Here is a 25,698-nt window from a genome sequence, read left to right as displayed (position 1 = left end):
CAGATTCAGTTTTGATGAAAAGAAGTGGGCAGGTGATTTGAACACAGTATGTACTTTTATTTCAGCCTAAAACCAACTCCAAACATTGCACTCATACTTGATTGCAAAGGGCAGATTTCTATTTATGCACTCAAGATGATTATCCAATTATAAATTAGCAATTGCTCATGTGGAATGCTTCATTTTAATCTAAATTCAAACGTAACTAAAACATAGGAATAAACATTAAAAATAAAACCAGCATTCTTGAATTAGGCAGTGATCATGAAATAACAATTTATTTTTCCAAATAATATAGTTCTTGTTCCAGCACATTAAAAAAAAATTCCCATTTTATTAACTTACTTTACAATGCAGTTATACCACAAAAATGACAATTCATTGGTGATTTTTGTTCAGTATCTTAAGTAGAATTTACTCAGTTTTTTTAGTAAAAAGACCTCCTTTTTGTGCCTACAAAATTTGCCATGGGATCTGAAAGCCAGTCTTGCTCAGGAATTTTGACTAGTGACAAGAATTTAGCAAATGGAATTGAATTAGCAATTCTGCAAACAGAAAAAAGTAATTTTGCTGTATTGGCTGTCTTGATAACAGCAGGAATAAAAAGTCTCTCTTCAATGAGGTAAAGCAAACATGACTTTGAATACCCAGATGTTTTCCTGGGGGGAGGAGAAAATGAGCATAGGAGTGGAAATTAACAGAAACCATACTGCTGAGTACACCATGCCGAAATTTCATCCAGAGTGACAAGTAAGCAAAAGTGCCATTTTACAAATTTTTTTTGATAACTATACTTCAAAAAAAAAAACAACAAAAAAAACCACTTTCTACATACACCTTGAAATCTAAGCCTGAATTTAGGTAGTAACAGATCATAATTTGTTATTTGAACAAAAACGGTTCTAAAATTGCAAGATACACTGAAGATAAATAGCAGCAAGCAGTTTAAAAATGGAAACAAAGACATAATGGAGTTAATGACCCAACTTGAACTGGCTAAACTTTGCTATGGTCAGAGACATATAGGGAGAGAACAGAGGAATATAAAATGACTACACAGTACTTTTGTTATCATCTGTAAAAACTGATAAAGAACATTTAGCAATAATACAATTAAAAGCAGCAGACAGCTTCTGACACAGTAAAAATAGATATCCAAGAAAGAAAACATGAAGCACCAAGGTCTGAGAGAAAACACAAGAAGAATCAAGGAAGATTTCTGGTTCACACCATACACAGACACTCATGTTTTATTTAAAGCACCCCAGCCCCGTCTCGTGCTTTAACACAAACTCTTGACACCTGAAAACTAAGGATGCAGTCAAGATGGCTAATATAGACAGGGCTTGATAGCTGGACATTTAGTTTAATAATTTAATAATAAAACTCTACAAAAAAAGCATTACAACAGCATTTGAAAAGCTGGGGTTATTGATTTTTTTGGTAATTTACAACACTAAACAAAAGAAATAAAATAAAATAAAAAGGGGGGAGGGGGGGCGATAGAATGTGCCAGTCTCCATAATTCCTGTTATATTAACAAGTTTATTTTCTGAGATGTCCTGCTTGATTTGCATTTATTCCTCAGAGCCTCAAGGCTTATTGTAGGATCAACCTGTACTTGTGGCAGAGAGACTGCTAGTTTCAACCTCCAGCCCTCCCTCCCTCTCTCCCCAGAGCTTCCCGTCTGTGTTAACTTAAGGATGCTCAGGGCCTGACTTCTCATTTCCCACACAACAACATACTGTGCAATAATCAACCTGGTAGGTTAGCAGGAAAGCTGCCTTCAGGCTCTTAGAATTGAAGGAATTTATTAAAGATGAAAGCCCACTCAGTTTTCAGCTGTGCCAAACAACCACACTTTTAAAATGAAGTCTGTCAGTAAAAAAATAACAAAAAACCCAAAACAACAAAATCCTGAAATCTGATGCAAAAATATTACAAGTCTTGATATGGACCGTGCTATACCAGACTAAAAAGCCATTTAATAGAGGTGGGGGGGGAAAGGAACAGGAAAAATAATGGTGATCAAATTGGGTTTCTCAGCTGTGGCTTTTAGTGATCATTTGAAAAGTGAGATTTTTTCTAAAGAGCCAAAAGGCAGTTGGTAAGTGGGCTGATATATTTGCTCCTCATTTTTAATCAGCCAATTGGGCTTTTGGTTATATGTTTCAGACTGAAAGCATCAAACATTCTTTCCCACTTTTTCTTTTTGAAGGCCAATGCAAGCAAAATTAGTACAATTTTTACAAGTATTTTAGACTATCCTGACCATCATAGCTGATCTATTCTGAGATGGTCTTAAATTGTATTGTGATGAATTTCTAGAGGCTTTGCAAAGGAAAAGAATAGGAAAGCAGTAGGAAAAAGGGGAAATATGAAGAAAAGAAAGGAAAGTGAACTTTAATTTCTCTGTTAGAGAGATTACAGTATGGTTGTAGTGACAAAGTGCTACCTACCTTCACAATTCATAACACAGAATCATAATGGCACATTTCAATAAAATGGACGTAAGTGGCATGCAACCCAAATGCACAGCAAAACATTGTGCCCCTTGATCCATATTTTCATCTGTGCATATAAGTTAGAAATGTCATGGTTACAAAACAAAAAACACCGGTATACCTGGAGACTCTGAGACTGGGATATTCCTAATGTTGCTCTTTTTCTGATTGTAATGTTCAACCTGAATCCATATCTATGGTAGTCATTGAAAGAACTATTTTCTCAAGAAGATCCACTTCTGGAGTAAGTGTCCTATAATATTGCAGTTTTATTTTACTGCAGAGTCTGACTCCATTTGTATAAAAATGCCTTTAATTTTAAATATAGAATGGATTCTGCTGAGAAGTGAACAAAGTCTAAATTCTTAAAAACCCACTGTTTTACTAAAATGGCTACTCATTAACTGCATAGCATCCAGATGATCAAAATGGATTCTTGTTACAGAGAAACATAGTTCCTTCTTTGCTATTACTCAAGTACTGAAGTAGACTGCATCTAACATATTTATTAAATTATAATTTTCTGACATTTTAAAACTGTGAAACTATAAATACATTCATACATGTAGCTTCAAATACGACTGCCTTGAGCAATTTTTTTTGTAGTATTTTTTACTGAGAAAAGAGTCAAAAGAGTCTGGAGAGGTGGAGGATGTTGTTTTACAATGCTAGCTTCCTTTATGCTGCCAGTTGAACATCCTCTTCTTTACTGTACTTTAAAAGTCCCATTGTTTACTTAGTTTCTCACTGAGTTACCATCAAATTTAGCTATTTTGGAGTTGCTGCTACAAGGACAAAAATGTTTGTTTTGTCAAGAATTATTAAACTTCTTGCTTTAAGTAAAGGTTTAAAGTTGCATTTTTAATGAATTCAATATATCATTTGAAAAATATCCCAACTACCTTACTCTTTTTCAAGATGTCTCCATTTCTACCTGGCTGCCTCTTCATTTGAGGCTAAGCAGCAATAACCTCTAACATGAGAAAATTACAGCTACTACAATATAGGCTAAGTTAATCAGTTTCCCCTGATTTCATTAAAACTAGGGGTGTTAAACTCATTTGGCCTTCAGGGCCAGATGAGTGGCGCAGGGCCAGTCCACAGGCCAAATGAACAGCGCAGGGCCACCCCAACAGGCTGGATCAGACTCACAAATCATGCCTCCTTCTACCATTGCATGTTGGCATCTGTCATCAGGTTATACCAGAGAGAGACAAGGCAAAAAAACAAATTCAGGGAGAGACATTCATTGGTCAGTGGACAAAGACTGGACCTCTGGATAATTTACTGTTTTACCTGTAACTGTCTTCCATTGCTACCATTAGTAGAAGAGCTACCAACAGAACAGACATTAAAATGACCTACTATTTCACATAGACTTGCTTTGAGCTAGTGGTCTACACTAATGTTCCTTCCATTTGTTAATTATTTGGATACCCAGAGAATTAAAAAAAAAAAAAAAAATGTTTAGTGCAGACATCCTATCTGTGACTAAAGAGCTGAGCCCATACCAGTACATCATACACCATTCAGATGCTTGCATTTTTTCCCCAGAAGTTTAACCATCTTTAATTTATCATGAGCAGAAGAAGCAATTCCCTTCTACGAACCAAGCAACAGAGACCATTTTCTAGGCACTTGTATAAGAGATAATACAAGTTAATACATGTTATTACGCTCCAAAACTCTGTTCCAGTTTTAGAACCAAGTTTGTAATTGCTTTGGGGAATGAGTTTCAGAGCCCTGTGTGTTTTAAAAGTTGCAACAGCTCTTAGCATACTACATACCAAACCTACAAAAAGGTGGTAAAGACACTTATTACAGAACACTTTCTGATGAAGTACAGTTGTTTGGATGGTCATCTGGAAAACAAATTACGATGTTTAAAAATTAGCGTAACAAATAGAAAAAATATTTCTTTATAATAAGTATATAAATATATGTATTTGTAGCACAGAGAGTATGGACAGGTAAACAAGGGGAAAAAGAATGCATGCCTCTAGGTTAATCAACTTGCATTTCATTAAAATTAGGTCTAGGAGTTCCTTGCAGTCACAAAATGGTACTAGAAGGTTTAAAATCTGTGATCAAACTCTGCTCTGATACAAGTATCTACCATTAGGCATGCATGCCTCAGAAGAGTTTGGTATATAATCTTTAGCAGACTTCTCCACAAGAGCCATTACATAATTTGGCATGACTGGCAGTCTCTACTTAACTGAAACCCTAGAACTACAAAAGTATGGAGCTATTACAATTTAGGATGCAAGGGGATTGGCAGTGCTGCATATTCTCTGCTTTGCTCTGACCAGAGGCAAGTTTCTCTTTCCATTAGGTGCTGAAATAGTACAGATTTTTTTTCTAGGCACATTTTTGTTACATTCTCAATGTAGTTTGCTATAAAAATAAATATAAATAAAATGATAAACATTATTTTTCAGTCAGGAATACATTCTTGTAGCTAAAGTGAAAATATCCTTGATTTTCATAAGGCAAGAAAGTACAAGTCCTTTTAAGTAGACACTTTATTACATCCATAGACGATAAAATCCCAGTGCAACAGTAAGGCATGTAAATACTGAACCTGAAAGACAGAAAAAAAAACAACAGTTGGGGAAAAGGCAGAATATATCATTAATTTTTGTAAAACTCCTTCAGCAAGCTGTACACATAGTTACTGTTAAAATAATAAGAACTTAGCATCTTTGGCCTTGTTCTTTCTTTCTTTCAAGAAAATAAGATACTAACCTGCAGAGCACAAACCCAACTTTGGTGGCATAGTGACCACAAAATGACAAGGAAGGAGTGACTGCAGGAAAAATGGTCTGGACACCAAATAAGATGGGAAAAATCCCATACTTGTTTACCATTTCAAAAAAGTTCAGTATGGCAAGTTATGAGTATGAAATTAGGAAATAAAGCACACAACATTAGTAGAAAAGTCTATCCTGCAAACAGCTTTTTAAACTTCAGTCAATAGACAGACTATGAATAATTTGGTAATATTTACATAAAGTTATTTAACAAAGGATTCTATAAGTTACAAGAATTTTCGATTTCCTTCAGATACTCATCTTGGAAAAAATTAACAGGCATTTGTACTAAAGGTATTTTAAGTGCTGATGCTTATAAACAGCAGTCATACAATAATAAGCAGTTTTGAGATTTGTCGGTAGGGAAAGGGGGGAAATCTCTTCCTAATACACTCTTCTTTACCTATAAGTAATGGCATCTTAGTGAGTGATCTCTCTAAAATAGGGCAGGAATGCTATTATGAATAATATTAACTGCTTGTATCATTGCTATAACCTTTATTAGGATGATGAAAACTCATATACAAAATGAAGACATCCTTACTGCCAACCTGTTCAATTAACAAACAACATTGTATATTTAGCAGTTAAAAATAGACACTGAAGAGCCAGGACATAAGAATGACCCAAGTTGTAACACAGGAAACAGATTATTATGAAGGGTGTTCCTTATAGATGAATTACTGAAGAATGAAAGAGTACTCAAGCACAAAGTATATGGAACAATAATGGTATCAACTAAAGTACTCCAGTTTATAGACAAGTCTCCATTATATACTAAAACAACCTGTGAAAAATTTTGTGCAATTCAGCAGCATATTTAAGCAGATGCCCAATTTAAAGCACCTGAATAATCTAATAAACATCAGTGAGATTATGCAGGGTTTATTACCCAGCTAAACCAGGGCCTATATGAAAGTAGGTTATTACGAGCTGAACAAACACCTGCATCAGATTCTACAGATCTGATTATCAGAACTCCTTACCTGCTAAGTATTTAATATTATCCAGCTTATGCGATTCAAGCATTGTTTTCAACCCTGCAACTTCTGTGTCGATTTTCCTATCGGTTTGGGTCAGGGCTCGATCCTGCTGTGCATGCTAGAACAAAGCAAAAGACCAAGTTATTTGAACAATTTGAATCGGAATGGTTAAAACTAGGTCTATTTCTCCTCACTATTATATTTTTGGTTTGTATTTCATGCTTAAATTGAAGTACCTGTTAAAAACTAAGACCAGGTCTTTCTGGCCAATTCTGTAGCTAAACCTCTCTCTCTTCTACAAAATACCAACTGATATTAAACAGCGACATTAAATTAGCCAGAGTTGCCATAGCATACTGGAAATTAATTTGGCTAGATTCAGGGGAATGAGGATAAAACATACTGGTCTGCTGTACTGCTTTTTAAAATTGCTAGAACAGGAGTTAGCAACATGCAGCATTGGGGAGCCTCACATGCACACTGCATCCATGCTGCTGCTTTTCTCCATTATCCTTGACCCTTGCCTCCCAGCTGCAGTGTGGGTACAGCTAGAAGCTGCAGCTGGGAGGCAGAGGGGTGGAAAGAAGAAGTGGCAGTACAGATGCAGTTTGAAGCTCCACAGCCCCAGTGCAACTCCCTGCTGCTTGGAAGCTGAGCCCACAAGCAGAAGCAAGTGGAGGGAGAACAAAGTGGTGGTGGCAGCATTGGTGCAGCTCCCAGCTGTCTGTCGCAGTGTGGGTGTAGGAAAAGCCCTGCCCATGATGCATCACCAAAGCCACCTCACCTGCATCAAGCTGGAGCTGGGTTGTTCCCACCCAGGGCTTATTAAAAGTTGCCAACCATGGGCTAATAACATCCATATAGATTTGTTAACAGCAGTGATGTCTTGCCAATGTTTATAATTAACTTTTGATTCCATCATAAAACTTTATTTTGAAACTAAGGGCACATTTACACGTGCTTGGGGGGCATCAGGAGGCACTTTAATTAGAGCAGCTCCCAGAGCCACTTTTGCACTGCAGCATCTTGTGTATCAGTTTCTGTGCTTCAAAATGGTGTCAGGAGCACTTGAACTTGAACTAAAGCTCATCTGATGAGCTTGGGTTCAAGCACCCCTGCCATCATTTTGAAGTGTGGACATGCTGATACAAGACGTGGGAGGCTGCTGGAGTGTGGTAATTACCACACTCCAGCAAGTCTGCTCCACCACGCTGTAATTACAGCGCATCAGAACAGCCTCTAAGCACATCTACACGCCTAAGATATCTGCAGTTTGACTTTTTAAATGTTACTCTAGTTAAATTTGACCTGTAGCTTTTTGTTCCTGCAGCCCTTAATCAAACTCCCAGCAAAAATCAAAAGGGATTCTGCCAGCATAAATACAATCTGGCCATATTTTAAATCTTTCCCAGAACTCTACCAGCACTAGCCTGTAATTGAGGATGCAGCATGAGCTTTCCCCCCTTCTGCAATTGCCTACTTGTATTAACTTTGGATCTTGCTTCCAAAGCACTTGATACGCATTACATAATATAAAAAGCTCACAGAAATATAGGAACTTAAAAGTTTTCTGTCCATCCCCTTTGATGGAGGACTATGTATTACGTGGACCAGGGGTCAGCAATCTATGGTGTGTGGTGCCATTTAATCTGGCCTGTGGACATTAACTTTGGCAGCATTTGGTGGCAGGGGACTCTGGCAGCAGGTGATCTCTCCAGATGCTGCAGGGAGAAGCTGCAGTGGCAGCTGGGAGCTAACACCAGCTCACTTACACACCTCTAACCTGAGCTGGGTCATTCTGTCCCACAACCCGAGAAGGCTGCCAACTGCTGACCTAGAACAACCCTGGCAGATGTTTGTGCTGCCTGTTCTTAGCTTCCAAAAATTGGAAGCTGACATGCGATTCCCCATTTTGTATTGTGCATTTGCTTTGGTTATTATTCATTTTGGATCATTTATGGAATCCAGCCGGGTGATTTTGAATTCTAATCCCAGGCTGCAAATGCCAGATATAGAGATATTTCTTAGGGAAGTCACCGAATTCACTTCAGCTATGGTGGAATGAAATCTAACCATAAATGGATTTAGTATCAAAAGCACATTTTAACACAATCCAAGTCACCAAGCTGAAATGGCTTGGATAGTTGCCAAGTTGAAATGGTTGCAACTTTGTCTCTTTAGCCAGAAGATTCGGCCAGGCAGACTTTCTGAAAAACTTAGTCCTATGCAGGTAGAAGTAAGTACACAAGGCTCTTCACAATGAGGTCTCTGGTCTGAAGGAAGGAGGATATATACATCACCCTTTACATCCACAGCAGAAAGCAACAAAAGGGTGTGCTGTTCCATACTGCATGCGTACTGCTATGGCAGAAAATCTATGAGCTCAAGTGTTTGAGATGTGAACCCACAGTGAGAATGTGCATACAGACTAGCATTCCAAGGTGAACTGCATTTGTACTCCATCAAATTTCTCCCATGCTATTACCTTAAAGGCCCAGATCACTTTGGACAAACTGATACAAGAGATATAAAATCTATAGGACAGTGTATTTTTCTGGTTTGATATGAATCTGTATTTCAGGCATTAGATGATTTAATGAACACAGGAAACCTGAATGATTGCACTTTTCCTAGTATACCATAAAGTGGTAGAACTAGACATCTCTTATCTCAGCAGTGCATAATCATTAACCTCTGAACACCCAAGGAGCTGGTCACAGATTAAAAAGGCACTGTTCAAATAAAATGGTTATTCCTGATCTCAGAATGATTCTGGCTACCAGTGACGTTCACATATAGGAACACAAAGGTTATTCAACATCTATGGAGCACTGATTATCTTGGGAACTGTTTCTGAAATCACACAACCTTAAGTTTCCATTCTGAAAGGAGCTCTGCACACTGAGGTTAAAGAACGACAAGTCTAGAACCTGTTTAACCTGCTAAATCTCTGAATAGAAAAATGGCCTGTCTTTTCTAAGGGGACTGGAATACATGCTCAAGGAGTGGGCTACCAGAGCAAAGATGCAAACACAGGAAACATAAGTCATTTGGATTGGCTGGCTGGTTGAGGTTCTAGGAGTTTCAAGCCTTCCTCAACATACTCTTCGACTCCCAGTGATACATGTACCGTGTTGGAGGAAGACCTGTTTGCACAAGTTTATAGTATCAATATAACAAAATGTTATTACATAATTCAATGATCAGTTCTTCAGTCCTTACCAATTCCACTATCTCTGACCTCATTTCCAGTAGTTTTCTTTCATTAAGTGAATACTGAAAGAAAAAACAAAATGGAGAACACGTACACACATGAATTACTTTAGTTTCAGATTAGACCGTTTCCTAATTTTCCACATCATTATGGTAATTCCTAATCAGAAAAATTCGGTGTGCTTGCCAACTATATTTAGATTTAGGATCTAAAATGGAAGGTTAAAGTTAAATGTTAAACAAGTTGTGTGTACAATTTTATTCAGAGTTAAAATTATCCACAATTTAATTTAGCTTAACTCTCTTGGAAAGCTTACTTCTTAAAAGTTAATTCAGATCAACTTTCCCAAATGTCCCTATATAGCCAAGACGTATTCTCTGAGCCCTTGAGTTCTTTAACTGAATTACCAGTTCATATTAACAGCTTATGTTACACTTACTGCAGACATAAATATAGTTCAAGGTAGGAAAGATTCTCGTGAGTAAAGAGGCCAACAAAATACGTCCACCTTCACTTCTTATTTTTTAAAATATATGACAGCACACACCAAAACTTAATATACTGTATTTACTTGAATACAAGACGAAGTACCCGCCTTCTCCCAATCAGCATTGGGAAAAAAGACCCTTGTCTTACATTTGTATACAAGGAAACCTCGTTAAATACATCATCTATCATTAAACTGCTCCCAAAGACAGTATGTGCTCAGTAATGGAAATCAACTGGGAAGCTGATAAAATGAAGCCAACAGTGAGTATGACTATAAAACACATGGCCCCTCTTGGGCAAACGGACTGATGGAAACTTTTTTTTGTGTGTGTGGCCCTTAAAAAAAAAAAAAAAGGCAGTTGCTTCCCCAGGAGGAAAGGAGCACCAGACCTGGAGATACTGCAACATCAAGCCAGCACTTGGAGAGACTCGAGCAAGCTCTGACACCATGCCCAGCTGGCAAAAAAGCTGATAGGAACCTACCAACAAGGCTAGGTTAGTTTAGCCCATCTGAGTAAAATATGTGCCTCTTGTGCTCAGTCCACCTCAGTGCCAACTCTTTTCCAAGTCATGGTGAGCTACTACAATGCATACATTTAAACTTCCTCTTCACTTCCACAACTGAACTTTGTCTTTCTTTCCCCATTTCCAATGATTCCTGTTTCTTCACCAGCCTTAAAAGTCTGGCAAACGTCACCGTATAGGGACCCAAACAGTACAATTAGGATCCCTGCCACCTTCTCAGCCTGTTGCGTATGATGAATTAGGACAGGGGTGGACAATTATTTCAGAGAGAGGGTCACTTACTGAGTTTTGGCAAGCCATCGAGGGCCACATGACAGGCATCCAAGGGCAGATAAATATTAATTCTCTTTTTTAGGGGGCCCCACGTACCGGATAGAATGGCCTGGTGGGCCATATCTGGCCAGTGGGCCACATTTTGCCCACCCTTGAATGAGGACAAGCATAGAATCATAGAAAAATTAGGGCTGGAAGGGAACTCAGGTGGTTATCTAGTCCAATCCCCTGCTCAAAGCAGGACCACCCCCCAACTAGATCATTCTAGCCAGGACTCTATTGAGCCAGGCCTTCAAAACCTCGAAGGATGGAGATTCTACCACCTCTCTTGGTAATCTGTTCCAGTGCTTCACAACCTTTCTGGTGAGAAAGGGTTTCTTAGTATCCAACCTAAACCTCCCATGCTGTGATCTGAAAGAGATCACTTCCCCAACCAGGGAGTGAACCTGGAACCTTGATGTTATTACCATACTCTAACCAACTGACCTAACTAGCTGTTCCCTAAGCATGAGGTCATGAATAAATGAAACAATTATTTAGCTTTAAAATAAGTGAGGGACTTACTGCTCACAAATGTGTCAATTTTTCCAAAGTAGCTGTTGTGTATCCACTCCTATTCCATAGCAGGTGAACCTGAACTAGGGCGCCTTACACTAAGTGATACAGTTGCTAAATTCCATTTACTGAAGAATGGAATGGAGAAACTAAACAGTCATAACAAAACAATTTAAAAACCACAGTATGTCATCTTCCCGTTCCACCCGTGTAATCATTAGGTCTGTACGACAATGATGTTCATACTAGCTATTGGCTGACTTACAGACTACAACATGTTAGTTCTCTATTTGTGGGGACACAGTATATTTTTAATTTACATAATCTAAAAAACTATTTAAGTTTAATTTAGCTACAAAAATAGAAATACATCTACATTAAATTAAACCCCCTAAAAGAAAAGCTTATTAGAACAATACTTATTGCACTTAACTACTTCTTAATAATCTTGATTGTAAAACCAATGTCAAAGTATGTTAAACCCATAGAAACTGAATATGTGTCACCTTAAACTATAATAGCATTATGACGACTAATTGTGACTGATACTTCTGGGGACAAAAGGTTTTATGGACCACCATGAACATTGTGTTTTTATCTAAACTATTTCAGACAGTACTAGATGTTATATATTCCTTGAAGAAATCCATAAAACATACCAGTTCTTTTACTCTGCTCTTCTCTAAATTGAGGTCTAACTTGTTATCTGTACGAAGTTTGGTAACTTCATCCTACAGAAAAATTTTGAAAGATATGAAAAAAACAGAACTGCATTCAAAGTTCACTTAGAATATATATGGTTCATTAATTTGCTCCCTATCAGAGACCAGAATCAGTGGATATTTCTCTTGTTTAGCTGCATGAGTTCTCACAGCACATAAAGACGCATTAAACATGAAGATGGATGAAAACACTGACATTAGAAAGCAATCCAGAGCAAAGCAGTAAATCCCTGCATGGAGGCTTAGTACATTTCATACAATCCAAGTACAAATAATTGAGTTGGCTGGAGAAAACGTATGGGTAGGTTACAGCAGAGGTAACTGTTTTATGAGATTTTATGGTAGCATATAAAAAAAATCTATTTCCGAAGACAACAGCAAGTATGCTCAACTGTTCAAAAAGGAAAAGACACCTAAAAGCTCAAGGGCTCTTTTTTAGAACTTATATTTGTTGACCTACATGTCGGTTTCTTACTTCCTCAGCAGCTGGTACATGGCACTGCAGCTTTTCAGTGATAGCTGCCATTTTACTGCAATTTCCCAGCAGGAAATCCAGTCAGCTGACAGTTACTATGAGATAAGGTGCTCACCAGATGAATGTGTGTACATGAAGAAGACCAGTGAAGATTCCAAGAAATTCTACTATTAGAAACAAGCAAGGATTTTTTCAGGAACCAGTGTTAGGTAATCAAAGTTAGTTAGCTTGATAAATACTTAACAACTGCTGTCACCAGTATTTAATTTGCTTAAATATAGTATCTGTAACATTTTACAATTAGATGAACTTACAGTCCTTAATCTTTTTTTTTAACAAAGTCTATCACAAAACAATGCGTCACTTTCAGTGTTTTAGAAGGCAGAACAAACATAACGATATGACTGCAATGTTACAGACTGAACCATGTCACAATAAAAGGGAAAAATACGTTTCACATTTTTCTCAAACCCCTTTAAAATCTACCAGGTTGAGACAGTGATTTGTGAGAGATATAGTTTGTGTAACAGGAAATGACTATTCAACACAATTATTAGGACCATCTAAAAATAATTAAAAATGTAAAATACTGAAGTTATATTTGAGGTGTTAAACATTTTACAATTCATATAGAAAGATAAAGGATCAGCCCCCAAAAGCACACAGTCTAGGTTTACCCATGATGACTGGGGATATCAAAATAAAAGGAAAGGGATAGAACGGACAGAAGCTAGAACAATATTACATGGTCTAAACATGTCAGTATCTTGATGGTACAGTGCACAAACCCTGACTTGAGAAAGATAGGAATGGAATGTGCTCTTTCGTTTCAGATGAGAGGAGCAATCTGATGAATATCTCAGGCCATGAATAGGTGTTACATTTGTGCTGGGATAAAAATATCTGCATGTAGTTAGCTACTCACAAGATTTCTTGTGGAAAAGAAATGGCTCTTCTGCAAAATGTGATGTCGAGTACCTATGAGGAAGATTTTCCTCCTTCCGATCTAATGTAATCTAGATTAGATGTGAATGCTAGAATACTTCTCTCAGGTGTGAGGGACACTCAATATCTCAGTCTTTCGGTCTCCCTCCCTTCCTCCAAGGGAGAGAGTGAGCACCCTGGGTCCCTGTCTGGGAGCCCTGTGGGGACCCTGTCCTGAAAAATCACCCTCCTTCCAATCAACCAGCAGATAACAGAAAACCTCCCAGAAGGGGTTCCTGCTGTGACAGAATTCCCTTGCCTTGCCCTGCACTACTCCAGGTCAGCCCAAAGCTTGGCAGGGTGAGGCAGACTGCTGTGCTGCATGACAAGGCTTGGGGAGTCTTGATACTAGGGGTGTGCAAAGCAGACCGTATTCGATTTGGATTCAGCCCAATTTGATTTGTTGATTTGGATCACTGTCTCGATTCGATTTGGCGGAATCCAAAGATTTGATTCCGATTTGGAGAATCAGTGAGTCGGCCATAGACACAGCTTTAAATGCTTTTTCTACATACTTCAAGGTGCCAGGCATGGCTTGTGAACACTGTGATGGTGGGGCGGATGGAGTGTCCCACAGAAGCGCGCGCAGGGGGGAGGGAGGAATGGGGGTCAGGTCTTCTGCTGAGTGTGTGGGCCCCCCCCCCAGCGATTGGCCATGGGGGGACCCTGGGTGCCACCCCCCAGACCCAGGAGGCACCAGTCACTGAGCCAGGGGACGGGTCCCCCAAGTGCTCTGTGGTGGACCTGTTAGTGGACCAGAAGTGCTCCTGGTCCATTTCCAGGTCCACCGCACTCCTGTGGGATGCTCCATCCGCCCCACCCTCTCAGTGTTCATAAGCCGCTTGGTACCTTGAGGTATGTAGAAAAAAACATTTAAAGCTGTGTCTATGTCTGAATCATTGAATCTCTCCGAACTGATTCAGAGATTCGGTTGCTGAATCGAAATCAGCAACTGAAGCTTCGCACAGCCCTACTTGCCACCATGGTAGAATGCCTGCTGCCTCCCCCTGCATTCGTTTGGGTCTGCTCAGCGGAAAGCAAGGAGTATAGGCTATTTTCCTTCAGCTCCCTAGCTATTTTTCTACTGAAAAGCATTTCAGAGAAATTCTTACTGGTAGGAATGAATGCCTGTCCATGGCCTTAGCCTGAAAGCAGCTGACTTCATTAACATTGAAAACAATGGACATTGGTGTCCATTCCAAGAGAGCATATTTTTGAAATTTTATGTTATTTATAAAATTTTTGTTCTATAAATATGGCAGAATAATCCATATACAATACAGAGAGACCTAGGAGCTGTGCTAGTAAGTGCAAGAGACTGGAAAATTCAAAGGAGTTGGACTGGGAGGCTAAGAGACACCTTCATGTATTTCATTAGGATTATCCACTGAACATACCTAAGGCAAAACATAACAAGAGTACATTTGGTAAAGTTATTTTTAATTGTAAATCTGTGTGTTTTACTTGAGATGCCAAAAAAAAAAAATGAGAATGCACCTCTCTCTATAAACTAGCAGAAGCTCAAACAAGGAAGTTGACTGAAACTGATAGTCAAATCACAATGCTCCACCTGGTGATTTAAATGAATCCACTCCTGCCACTATGCCTCTAAATACTGACACACATGCACAGTAATATCTTACCATTACTTGTTTCTTCAGCTGCTGGAGTTCAAGTTTAATTTTCTAAAACAAAACAAAACAAAACAAAAAAGCAAGAAACATTTAGAAATCTGCTGTAAAAGTACATATAATGAAGTGGTCAAGGAATACTGGTGAATTTGTACAGTGGGCACTGACACTACTAATGCTCCATAAACCATGCCTATTTCTGGTTTCCTTCTAGTTTTAGAGATTGGCTACCTCCCCTTGAGATAATTCTTGCTCACTATAGGCTGTATGCTTTTAAACAGGAACAGAAATTACAGTGTCAATTAATTACTTTTCAAAAAAAATCTCTGACAAGCATGCATAACTGCAGCTTCCATCATAATCCTTCCAAGAAATTTGTCTTAATAATTCAGTTTTACTAGACTAGTGGTTTTCAGGCTTTTTAGACTTAAGATAAATAACACCCTTGGAAAATACCACCTTTTAATTCTCTCTCATTTTTAATACAGTAAAATAATACAGCAATTCTTTCATTGCAAGGGTTTTTTTTTTTTAACTCAAAAGCCTGCTAAACATTTTTTTCCAACTATTTAAGTTGGTCTAATAAAAGATATCAGATTCACCCAAAGAACCATGTCTACCAACAGGTCAAAATGCATTTATCACTATAGATTCCTATTTGAAAACTCTGGACTAATTCTGCAAGTCATATTTCTACATCTAACTGCACTAACACTGTGTAGGACCCCTGAAAGGATCTCAAGGCACCCCCAGTTCAGAACTGCACTAGATCGTATTTCCAATTAACATTATGCAATTCAGGAGCATCAAGTAGACATCTAATTGTCTTATTAACAGCAGCTGACATACTGGTCAGACCAGCATCTTGTATCCAAAAGTGGCACATAATCATTGCTTTATAGACTGAGTACAAGCAACAAGTCCTGTGTAGTGATTCATTCCAGGTTAGACCCTCAATTACCTGAAATCATAGGGTCAAGCACACCTTAAGCTTGAGGTTACATCCTTGACTGCTGTTTAACAACTCATGGACCTAGTCTACAGACATTTGTTTAATCCCCTTTTGAACCTGGTTATAGTGTTGGCCTCTATAACATTCTGTGGCACAAAGTTCCACATCTTGCTTATGTTGTGTAAAGACTCCAAGCTTTTCTTGGTTTTAAACCAGCTGCCTGTTGAAATCATCAGGTGCCTCCTAGTTCTTGTGTTGAGAGACAGTAAATAATAACTTTTCACTTTTTCCACACCACTCATGATGTTATACTCTTATATCATATGGTCCTAGGTAATCTCTTCCACGCTGAAGAGTTCTAGCTGGTTCATGGAAGCTGTTGCATAACCCTAATTATATTTATTGTACTTATATGTACTTCTTCCAGTTCTGCTACAACCTCTTTCACACGATATAACAAATATGGGAACATCATGGATTTATATAATGACACAACGAGGTTTTTAATTTTGTTTTTAACTCCTTTCCTAACATTTTATTTTCCTCTCTCACTCACCATCATTCACAATGAGCCCATGCATTTAGAGAACTATCTATGACTTTGAGATCTCTTTCCTGAGCAGTAGCAGGTAATTCAGAATCCATCACTATGCATGTATTAGGGTTATTTTCCTTCATTAGAAAAAGTGAGCTTTTATGTCTATTTTTTGCCTCCTGACTTTAACCAGTCTTTAGTCCCTGAGAGGACCTTTACTCAGATCCTATGACAACTTAATTTTTGCAAAAGCCTCTGGTGAAGGATCACATAAAATGCTTTTGAGGAGCAGGGGGTGATGGTGAAAATCCCCCTTCCCCCCACCCCAGAATTAGCCAGATACAATAGATCCCCTACCTACTTGCTGACATTTTCGAAGAAACCCAGCACACTGGCAAGACATGATTTCCTTTGATGAAATCCATGTGGATTCTTCTCCAGCATGCCACATTTATCCATGGAATTATTAATTCAATTTTTCTATTCTAAATCCTAGATTTTACCAATTAGACTCCATTCTATTCTCAGCTAACTAAAGGCTTTCCTAGAAGTGATCTAGGAAACTAAAGATTGATGCTCTACTGTCAGCCCTCTGGTCCTCTGGCACAGAAGCTGGTTTAAGCAGCAAGTTGCATACTGTTGCTAATAGTTCTCCAATTTTATATCTAGGTTACTTCAGAACTCAGAGTATCTTCTGGTTTTGATGATGTGTTACAGGTCAGTTTATCAATTTACTCTAAAATCTTTTATCGCTGCTTCAATTTAAGATAATTCTTCATATTACAGCTCTGGTGTTGGAACCTCCTCAACATTATCTACTTTAATGACCAATATAAACAATTTATTTAGCTTCTCTGCTATGCTTCATTTTCCTTTCTGCAGAGTTTACCTCCCTCACCATCTATTCAATGGCCTGCCTGATTCTCCAGCAGGCTTCCTACTTCTCAAGTATTTACAAAAATCAAAAGGTTTAAAGACATAAAAAGCTAATGTCTTTTGTTTAACAATAACTAACAAATTGGAGGGCTAAGGTTCTACCTCTTCACTGGACTAATTACACTTATTTGGACTGACCTGCAGAAATAGAAATAATAGTGATAGAATATACTTACATTTTAGGAAGAGGATGAGTGGATCTCTCTGTCATTATAAGAGTATTTAATATTTTGTCCTAAGCCTAGAATGACTTCATAATCCACAGACTCAATTAATGATTATCTAACTTCTGTATCAATATTTTTTTAATTATGTAACTAATTACTTCAGGTTATTGGGAGCTGGGGAAGGCAGGGAGGTGTACTGGTACAGCTGTATTCTCCTTTTATTCCTCCTCTGTCCAAACATTAAAATCAACTGCATGGAAGGGGCAGTAGCATTTTTATTCAACCAATGTCATGGCTCATTATCATCTCTCTGGTTTCTGCTAATCTCTCCATTTTGCAAGAATTAACAACCCTCTCTCCTTTTCAATCCTGATGCTTCACTATTCAAACCATTCCTTCTTATGCAATTTTGCTGTTTTTTAGCCATTCATGGTAATGTCTCTTCCATTTCACAACCCTGCAGACCTCTGGGTGTAGAAATGACTGACAGTGAAGTGTTGAGTGCACTGTCAAGATGCTCAAGAAGGCTAGATTTTGTTTTATGAATCTGAAGAACAGAGATGGAAAACTATAACAACTACAGGACTAATAAAACAATACTTTGTGTTCAATTATTTTTGCCTGGTTTGTTGGTTTTTTTAAACTTCATATATAAATCTAGCAAATTAGTGCACATTCCAATAAAGTTGTAGTTGTCTTTGATTTTAAACTGAATAAATACTGCTGGGTCACTAGAATGTTAGTAAACCTTCTAGTTTCTTTGTAACTGCAGGAAAATGTAAGTGTTTTATATGTAATAATGCAGCACACCATCTGCACCCCACTTTTTTAAAATCCCAGATTGTCCGTATTGAAAGCTGTACAAGCAACTCTTCACACTGACTACTGTAACTATTTTAATTTTAGGTTTCCCCATTCCTGCAACAAAAACAACGCTTGATGTAGAACTTTCTTCTACATCACGTGTTCTCACTATGCCATTCTTCGTGGCCAGGTGGATAGGGTGTCTCAGTTTTTTTCTCTTGTAATATAGTCACAAGAAATATAGTCAAGTAATATAGTTACAAGAAATAAAAAATTACTTCTCTATCCCCTATAAAACAGTGCTATAATTGTTTGCAGGATGTTGGATTTTACCTCATTTTCTGCCCGGAGTGCTGAAAATTCACTCTTCTCCAAAATTACCATGTCCTTTTTCACACCACCAATATGAGACATTATTTGCTGAAGAACGATTTCCTTTGAAAGAAGAACTCAGCTTAAGCATAAATGCAATATTCTTAAAATTTCTCGTCTACATCCAAATGTTGTGTATAGGCCATTTCAATATATGAGACCAAAGGCAATCATTTTAGAACCTTATACATCTTGGATTTGGCACCTGCTTTTTTAAAGGAATGTGGTGAAGCAACTACGATCTCAGCTCAAGTTAACCATTTTAAATCTTACCAAGTTAACAGAGCCAGCACAAAACAGACATTTATGAAGAACCTATAGGAACTGCACTATTAATGATAGCTAGTGGGAGGCAAGAATTGGAGGGGAGGGAGGAGACAGGGAAGGGAGGTGGGGGCAAGTGGGTGGGATGTGGCAGGGGCCAAGCTGCTTGCCCCTCTACTGCCTCCCCCACCTCCTGACCCCCTAGCCCCTGCTTCCCCCACTATAGTGGTGGTGTGCAGAAATTTAATATGATTGTCCAATAATTAAAATATATACATGGAAAACTAAAACAAATTTATACATTTTCCAAGTATAGAATCTAATTATTGGGGGAGGGGTCATCTTCAATTCAAGTTTGAATGTTTTCAATACCTTTGGATTTGGTTAAATAAGGCAACTGAAGAAACCTCTTCATCCTTGAAATATGTTTTCCGTGGAAGATCTGCACCTATCCATTATATTTCCTATAGCATAAGTGACTTGTGTGCATCACATATTTCATTTCTCACTGTCATCTAAAAATACTCTAGCCAGCTTTATTCCAATCCAAAGATGTAGGTACATATTGCAGACAGTCTGCATTTATGCTGCGCAGAGTGACATTTACAATAGTTTCTACCACACTGTAACTCAATTATCCAACATATATATGGTGATGTTTATTCTCTTAATTACCGTATTTTTTGGACCATAAGACGCACTTTTTTCCCCCCAAAAGTGGGGGGAAAACGAGGGTGCGTCTTATGGTCCGAAGGTGTGTGTCCCAGGGAGACGGGGCGGAGCTTGCCTGCGGAGGCGGCGGAGCCCGAGCGGGACACCCGCCGCTTGTTTAAGCCGTGTCCCGGGGAGACGGGGCGGAGCTTGCCCACGGAGACGGTGGAGCCCGAGCGGGACACCCGCCGCTTGTTTAAGCCGTGTCCCGGGGAGACGGGGCGGAGCTTGCCCGCGGAGGCAGTGGAGCCCGAGCGGGACATCCGCCGCTTGTTTACACCGGAAGCCGGCAATAAAAATGGCCGGCCACCGGCACACATAGTCTTTCCTGCCATAAAAACTGGGTGCGTCTTATGGTCCGAAAAATACGGTAACTCTGAATTTCTTTGCTTTTGAAGAATTTAAGGGTTAGTACAAAGTTGTTCCTTCAACAACTTATTTTATTAGTAGGAACACTATATTTTGATTTTCTTTAAATCTGCTGCCGTCCTGTACTCACCTGCTGCACTTTGGTGACCATGTCCTTGTAAATAAGCTCTAGATTGGTGTCTGTGATTTTCACTAAAGCAGATACAATAATCTCGGACTGCAGAGTAGTGAATCCTAAACAAAGCAGAAAAAACCCCCAAAATAGGATAGCAAAACTAATAAAGATCTTTAGAAATGCCTCTTACTAATTCAGTATGAAAGAAATATTACAAGAATCATGGCAAAAGCTACAAACATACTTGTCTCCATGCAGAACTAAGAGCAGAACATGACATTACAGTACACATAATGAACACATTTTCTACATTCAAAATGATGGCTCCAACATAACTCAAAAAACAAACCAAAAGAAATGTTCCTATAGCACAATACTCTCTCTCTCTCTGAACAACATTTTATGTTGGAATTTTGGGAGGAGGGAGCATAGATGCATATATAAATATATAATTATCTTTCTTTCATGCTTAGTGCTTTTGTGAGCAAACAAGTTGTTAAAAGTTACAATCCTGCTACTTCAAGGGCAGGAACCTAACCACTATGCTGCTTATCAGAAAAAAAAAGAAGCAGCAGTAAATACCTCTCCCCCCAACAAATTAAAAAAAATAGCCTGGTTTTATGCATGTTAGCTTTTCAATCCTTGTAAAAATGCAGTACTAAGAGAAGTGAAACATATTTTGATTTAACTTACTACTAGTTCTTCTACCAACTGCATGCAACATGTTATAGGAAAAGGCTTTTTGCAAAACAACATAACCCCCAAAAACACTTTCAGCTTTTCAAATTTAAAATACATCATTGAGAGTCAGTAATACAATGACTATTTAAACATATGGAGTTGAAATTGCTGCAAATTAAGTAACAGTTAACTGTCACAATGGGCACTGAGCCAGGCAATTCCATTAAGATGAGAATTTGTTCAGTTATTTAAAATTGGCATTGATTCGATATTTGTATTACCATCAATATCCATGTTTTATAAAATCTCAGCTATTACCTTGAATTGTCATTTTCTCTTCTACTTTGAACAAATAAGTTAAATTAAGATTAGTCTTTAAACTTTATTTAAGAGTAACAAAATAAACAAGTAATGAAACCTGACCTTGGCAATAGTAAGTTTTAGATCTCCCTACATAGTTGTATAATTTGTAACATATGCAGTAAGTTTAAAATTAACAAAAGGAAGTTCTTTTTGAAATACTGGGCACATCTAAATGTGCACTTAAATGCACAGTAGCCTATTTTATTGAGCATTAAAATGTCAAAAAAATCTGCAATTATGCTAATGCACAGTAAAATAAGCAATTGCACATCAAGTGTCAGATAAAAAACAGGCACTCTCGGTACGGTGCATTATAGCAGCCTAATGAGCATTTATTTAGTGCCTCACAACGGAGGTACTAAATTTAGTGCGTATTACGAAAAGCACGTTAATGCACATGTAGATGCATCCAGCGTGTTGTTAAAATGTTGAACTCATTGCCACCAGATGTTGTAGAAGCTGACAGTTCAGCTGGATTCAAAAAGGAAATGGACAAATGCTTGGAGGAAAGGGGCATCAGTAGCTATTGAGCATGTGAGTTAGGGGTACAGCCTCTGAATCAGAATTTCCTAGACCTAAACTGCTGGAGGCTGCAAGTGAGAGGAACATTGGAAAAAAACCCTGATTAGATCCAGTTCACTCGTCCTGTTAGCCTCTACTCTCTGCCACTGTGTGACATAGGCCTATTTGACATGCCTTGGGAATGTGGACCAATGCCCACCAAGTAAAGCTAAAAGTCCTCTTTCAAACTGGGACACTGAATGCACATCAAGTGATTACTGGAGACAACTACAGAAGAAAGCAGGGATGGAGTGAAGGTCAAAGGTTCAAAACCAGTGCACCAAAGGATACTGGGAGAAATGGACCTATAGCCTGACCCAGTAACCAGTAATTTTTATGTTCTTACCATTTTCTTCCAAGAGACGCACAAGAGCGTGAGTGTCAAAAAAGAGCTTCTTACTTCCCGATAAGGAAAAATTCCCTTTGCCACTGTCAGTTTGTAAGGAGGATGAGGCAGAGATGCTGAAGCCTACAAAAAACACATACAAATGGTTAGTTGACATGAAATTTCTGCAATCATTTCGCTGCAAATTTCTAGCAACTAAGAACTCGCTTCTCTTTTGCCCGTTATGTTCTCTATGGCAGGCAGGGGGAGATGACTGCAACACTATCTTGGATTTCAGGCTTAGCTGGCAGATAGGTACTATAACAACCTGAAGAGTTGTTATACAGGGCCCACTGCCAAAACAGCTGAACACCCAGTTATGACGTTGTCAGGTCTGGGAATAATTACATTGGGTGTGTCCAGACAAGCGTGGGTATGAGGTGTCGCAAACACGTGTCAAGCGCCACATATCGCATAGTCAGGTATTCTCCGTGCTGTAAGGCTGCACTGCCCATGCATGTGCTGCTCTGGGTTTTTTTGACCCCTGGATATCCAGGGGTCAAAAAAACCTGCAGGAAAAAAACCCAGAGCAGTGCATGCACAGACAGCATGCACTGCAGAAAAGTGGAGCTGGGCTGCCTGGAGCAGTGCTCTGCTACCAGCCAGGCTCTGCCTGGCAGAATTGCTACTGCTGCAGCCCCGGGATGCTCCCAGGAACTGGGTAAGGCTGCTGTGGCCAGCACAGTGCTGGCCCTAGCCTTCCCTACTGCCAAGTTAACTTGCCATGCATCAAAGCATGTGTGGCACAGGTGTCCTCTGGGGCAAGAGAGCTACCACCTCTCTCCGGGGAACCAAATGTGAGTCAGGAACTTAAAAGAGCACCTTCAGCACATGCTGTAAGCCAGGGGTGGGCAAAATGCAGCCTGCCAGGCCATTCTATCTGGCCTGTGGGGTCACTAAAAAATTTACAAAATATTTAACTGCCCCTAGCTGCCTGTCACGAGGCCCTTGGTGGCTTGCCAAAACTCAGTAAGCATCCCTCCGCCCAAAATAATTGCCCGCCCCTGCTGTAAACCAACCACAGTGCACTTGATGAGGGCCACAGGGTGGTTTAATTCCTTCCTACTGCTACCTAAGGGAGTCTGGCTCTTAAGCACCACTTGGGCTGGCTATCCCCAATTCACCCTTACAAAAAACAGAAGAGGGAGCGAGACCAGGGGTCTTCTGCTCTTGGGGGTGGGTGTAGGGAGACACAGAGGTATGGGTTGCTGTGAACCGTTCCTAGCCCACTCTGCCACGCTGGGCCCCACAGCCCTTTCTGCCAGTGTTGCCAGGTCTTGAATATGAAAACGTTGTACTGGAAACTCCAAATTAGTGTGTTTGCTGAAACTATCGTATACTGAAAAAAAACCATGCAAGTAAATATGCAAATAAGTCATCTTCTTATTTACTTTACATTGTGTACTATAAGTCACAGGAGAGCCAGTGAGAACTGGGTCATAATTAACGCATTTATTTATTTTGAGGCAAGCAGTTGTAAGAAAACACTGACAGCAAACCAAAAGGTTAGTTAAGGCTTTCTGGGAGTGACTTGGATTTTGCATATGCTGCCTCAAAAATTATTGTATGTTTTGAACATATTTACTATTATTGATTGTACAAGGGTTAAAATTATTGTACATATATGACAATTATCATCAGGGATCCTGGTTATCTCTGACAAATCAGAGTATTTTGGATTGAAAAAACAAACCAAGCACAATGCACATTTTTTTGTGATTAAAACAAGTGCCTATCCCTAATAAGTGTGTGTGTAGGCATAGGCTTTCATTTTAATCATGGAAAATTTGTTTTAACCACAGAAAAACTAAACCTAAGTGGCACTTCATTTTAATAACAGAAAAATGTGGATTTGGGGGATTTTTTAAAACAAAGTTTTGGATTTTTTTTTTTTAAATCAGGGAAAAGTAGGGCCCCTGATTACGGTGCACACGGCAGCGCTGCATCCCGCCCCCGAGGCAGCCTGGCCCGAAGCCAGGCCGGACGCACCAAGTGGCCCCTGCTGCCCTGAGAGTTCTATGGAACTAGGCTGAGGCCCCGCCCATTCCGGGCCTGACCAATGGGCTGGCGAGGGTCCACCACACGTCATCTTCACACCCCCGCCAAGCTCTCACCTCGCGCCCAGCCCTGGTGCCAACTGCTGCTGCCGGCGCGCGCCGGGCGCGGACGCAGGCGCAGAAGCGGCGGCAGCGCGAGGAAGTCCAGCCGCTTCCAGTCTCCAGGGCAACGGCGCGGCGCAGGACGGCCGCCGTCGAGGTCACGTGGCGCTGCGCGGCCACCCTCTGCCCGCCCGCGCGGGCCCAGCTGCAGGAGGCGGCGGAGGCAGAGGGGCAGGAGAGCGCGCCTAGCTACCGCGCCACGCGCCATTGCCGCTTTCGCCCTGCGCTGCAGCAGCTCCAGGACGGGGCGGCGCCTCCACTCCCCTACCCCTGCCCGGCGCTATTGGGCGCCCATCGCTGAGCAGGCGCTGCCGTGCCGGCCTTGTTCCGGCGCCAGCATGTTTAACTTCCGCATCCGGCGCGCTGACGTCACCCCGCTCGCTCTCGCTTCGGTTAATTTTATGGGTCGCTGACGTCCCTTGCGGGAGGACTGGCCGGGAGGCGGGCGACCGCGGAACGTCGGGGTCAAAGCCTCAACGTGAGCAACGCGGGACGTTCTTCCGCCCTCTCTCCTCGTTCATGAGAATGAAGATCCTGTATTACGTGCCCGCCCGCGCTCCCTGAGTGCTTGCGAGCCGGTATGGCAGGGAGAGGCCCTGCACAGTCAGCCCGGGGATGCCAGATGCACGATAACTATCGTCGTTGTACAGTCATTTCAACCCTTGTACGATGTGCCAGCAATAATAAAAAGTGTTCAAACTGCAATAATAAAGTATATATACTTAAAAATGGAAAACATAATAATTAAAACAGTAAAATTTAAAAATGTCTAAAGTAATTAAAAAGCACATGTAATAAAAATGTGATAATAAAAGTGTCCAAAATTCTTGCAAAGAAGATTTTTTCCAACTATTTAAGTTGGTCTAATAAAAGATACCAGATTTACCCAAAGAACCTTGTCCTCAAAAACATATAATTTTCGAGGCTCTTAATTGATGCAGCAGACACAAAACCCAAACCACTCTCTGGGAGGCTTAACTGACTTCTGGGTTTGTTGTCAGCACTTTCTCATGACAGCTTGCCCTGAAAAAAAGAAATGCTTCAACTCTGGTGACCCAGTTCTCACTCACTGGAGAGTTACAGTGAGCAATATAAAGTAAATAAGACTTATTTGTATCCTTATTTGCATAGCTTTTCAGCAAATACGATAATACTG

General features: G+C 39.8%; 1 protein-coding gene across 2 annotated transcripts; it reads right to left on the bottom strand.

The window, feature by feature from the left end:
* Positions 1-251: 251 nt before the first annotated feature.
* Positions 252-25,412, bottom strand: MCUR1 (mitochondrial calcium uniporter regulator 1). 2 transcript variants are annotated; one of them, XM_090039257.1, is made up of 9 exons: positions 24,498-25,409; positions 22,345-22,467; positions 20,409-20,512; positions 18,896-18,997; positions 15,181-15,222; positions 12,016-12,087; positions 9,523-9,576; positions 6,304-6,418; positions 252-5,088 (listed from the first exon to the last, which is right to left on the bottom strand). In XM_090039257.1, exons 1-9 carry the CDS (start codon positions 24,748-24,750, stop codon positions 5,033-5,035), a joined length of 921 nt encoding a protein of 306 aa, XP_089895383.1. In that variant the 5' UTR covers positions 24,751-25,409; the 3' UTR covers positions 252-5,032. The 2 variants fall into 2 exon arrangements, with proteins under 2 accessions (XP_089895383.1, XP_089895384.1); XM_090039258.1 differs by lacking the exon at positions 12,016-12,087 and having other exon boundaries at positions 24,498-25,412.
* Positions 25,413-25,698: the final 286 nt, after the last annotated feature.

The sequence above is a fragment of the Crocodylus siamensis genome, chromosome 3 (genome assembly GCF_052110815.1).
Source record: "Crocodylus siamensis isolate JL-2025a chromosome 3, ASM5211081v1, whole genome shotgun sequence".
NCBI lineage: Eukaryota > Metazoa > Chordata > Crocodylia > Crocodylidae > Crocodylus > Crocodylus siamensis.
This window is presented reverse-complemented; position numbering and strand designations above follow the sequence as displayed.

Coding starts and splice junctions, on each gene's coding strand:
- MCUR1 (XM_090039257.1), bottom strand. CDS start 24,750: ATGGCGCGTGGCGCGGTAGCTAGGCGCGCTCTCCTGCCCCTCTGCCTC. Junction 20,513..22,344: donor GCGTCTCTTGGAAGAAAATG/GTAAGAACATAA, acceptor TGCTTTGTTTAG/GATTCACTACTCTGCAGTCC. Junction 5,089..6,303: donor TAATATTAAATACTTAGCAG/GTAAGGAGTTCT, acceptor TCTGTCTTTCAG/GTTCAGTATTTACATGCCTT.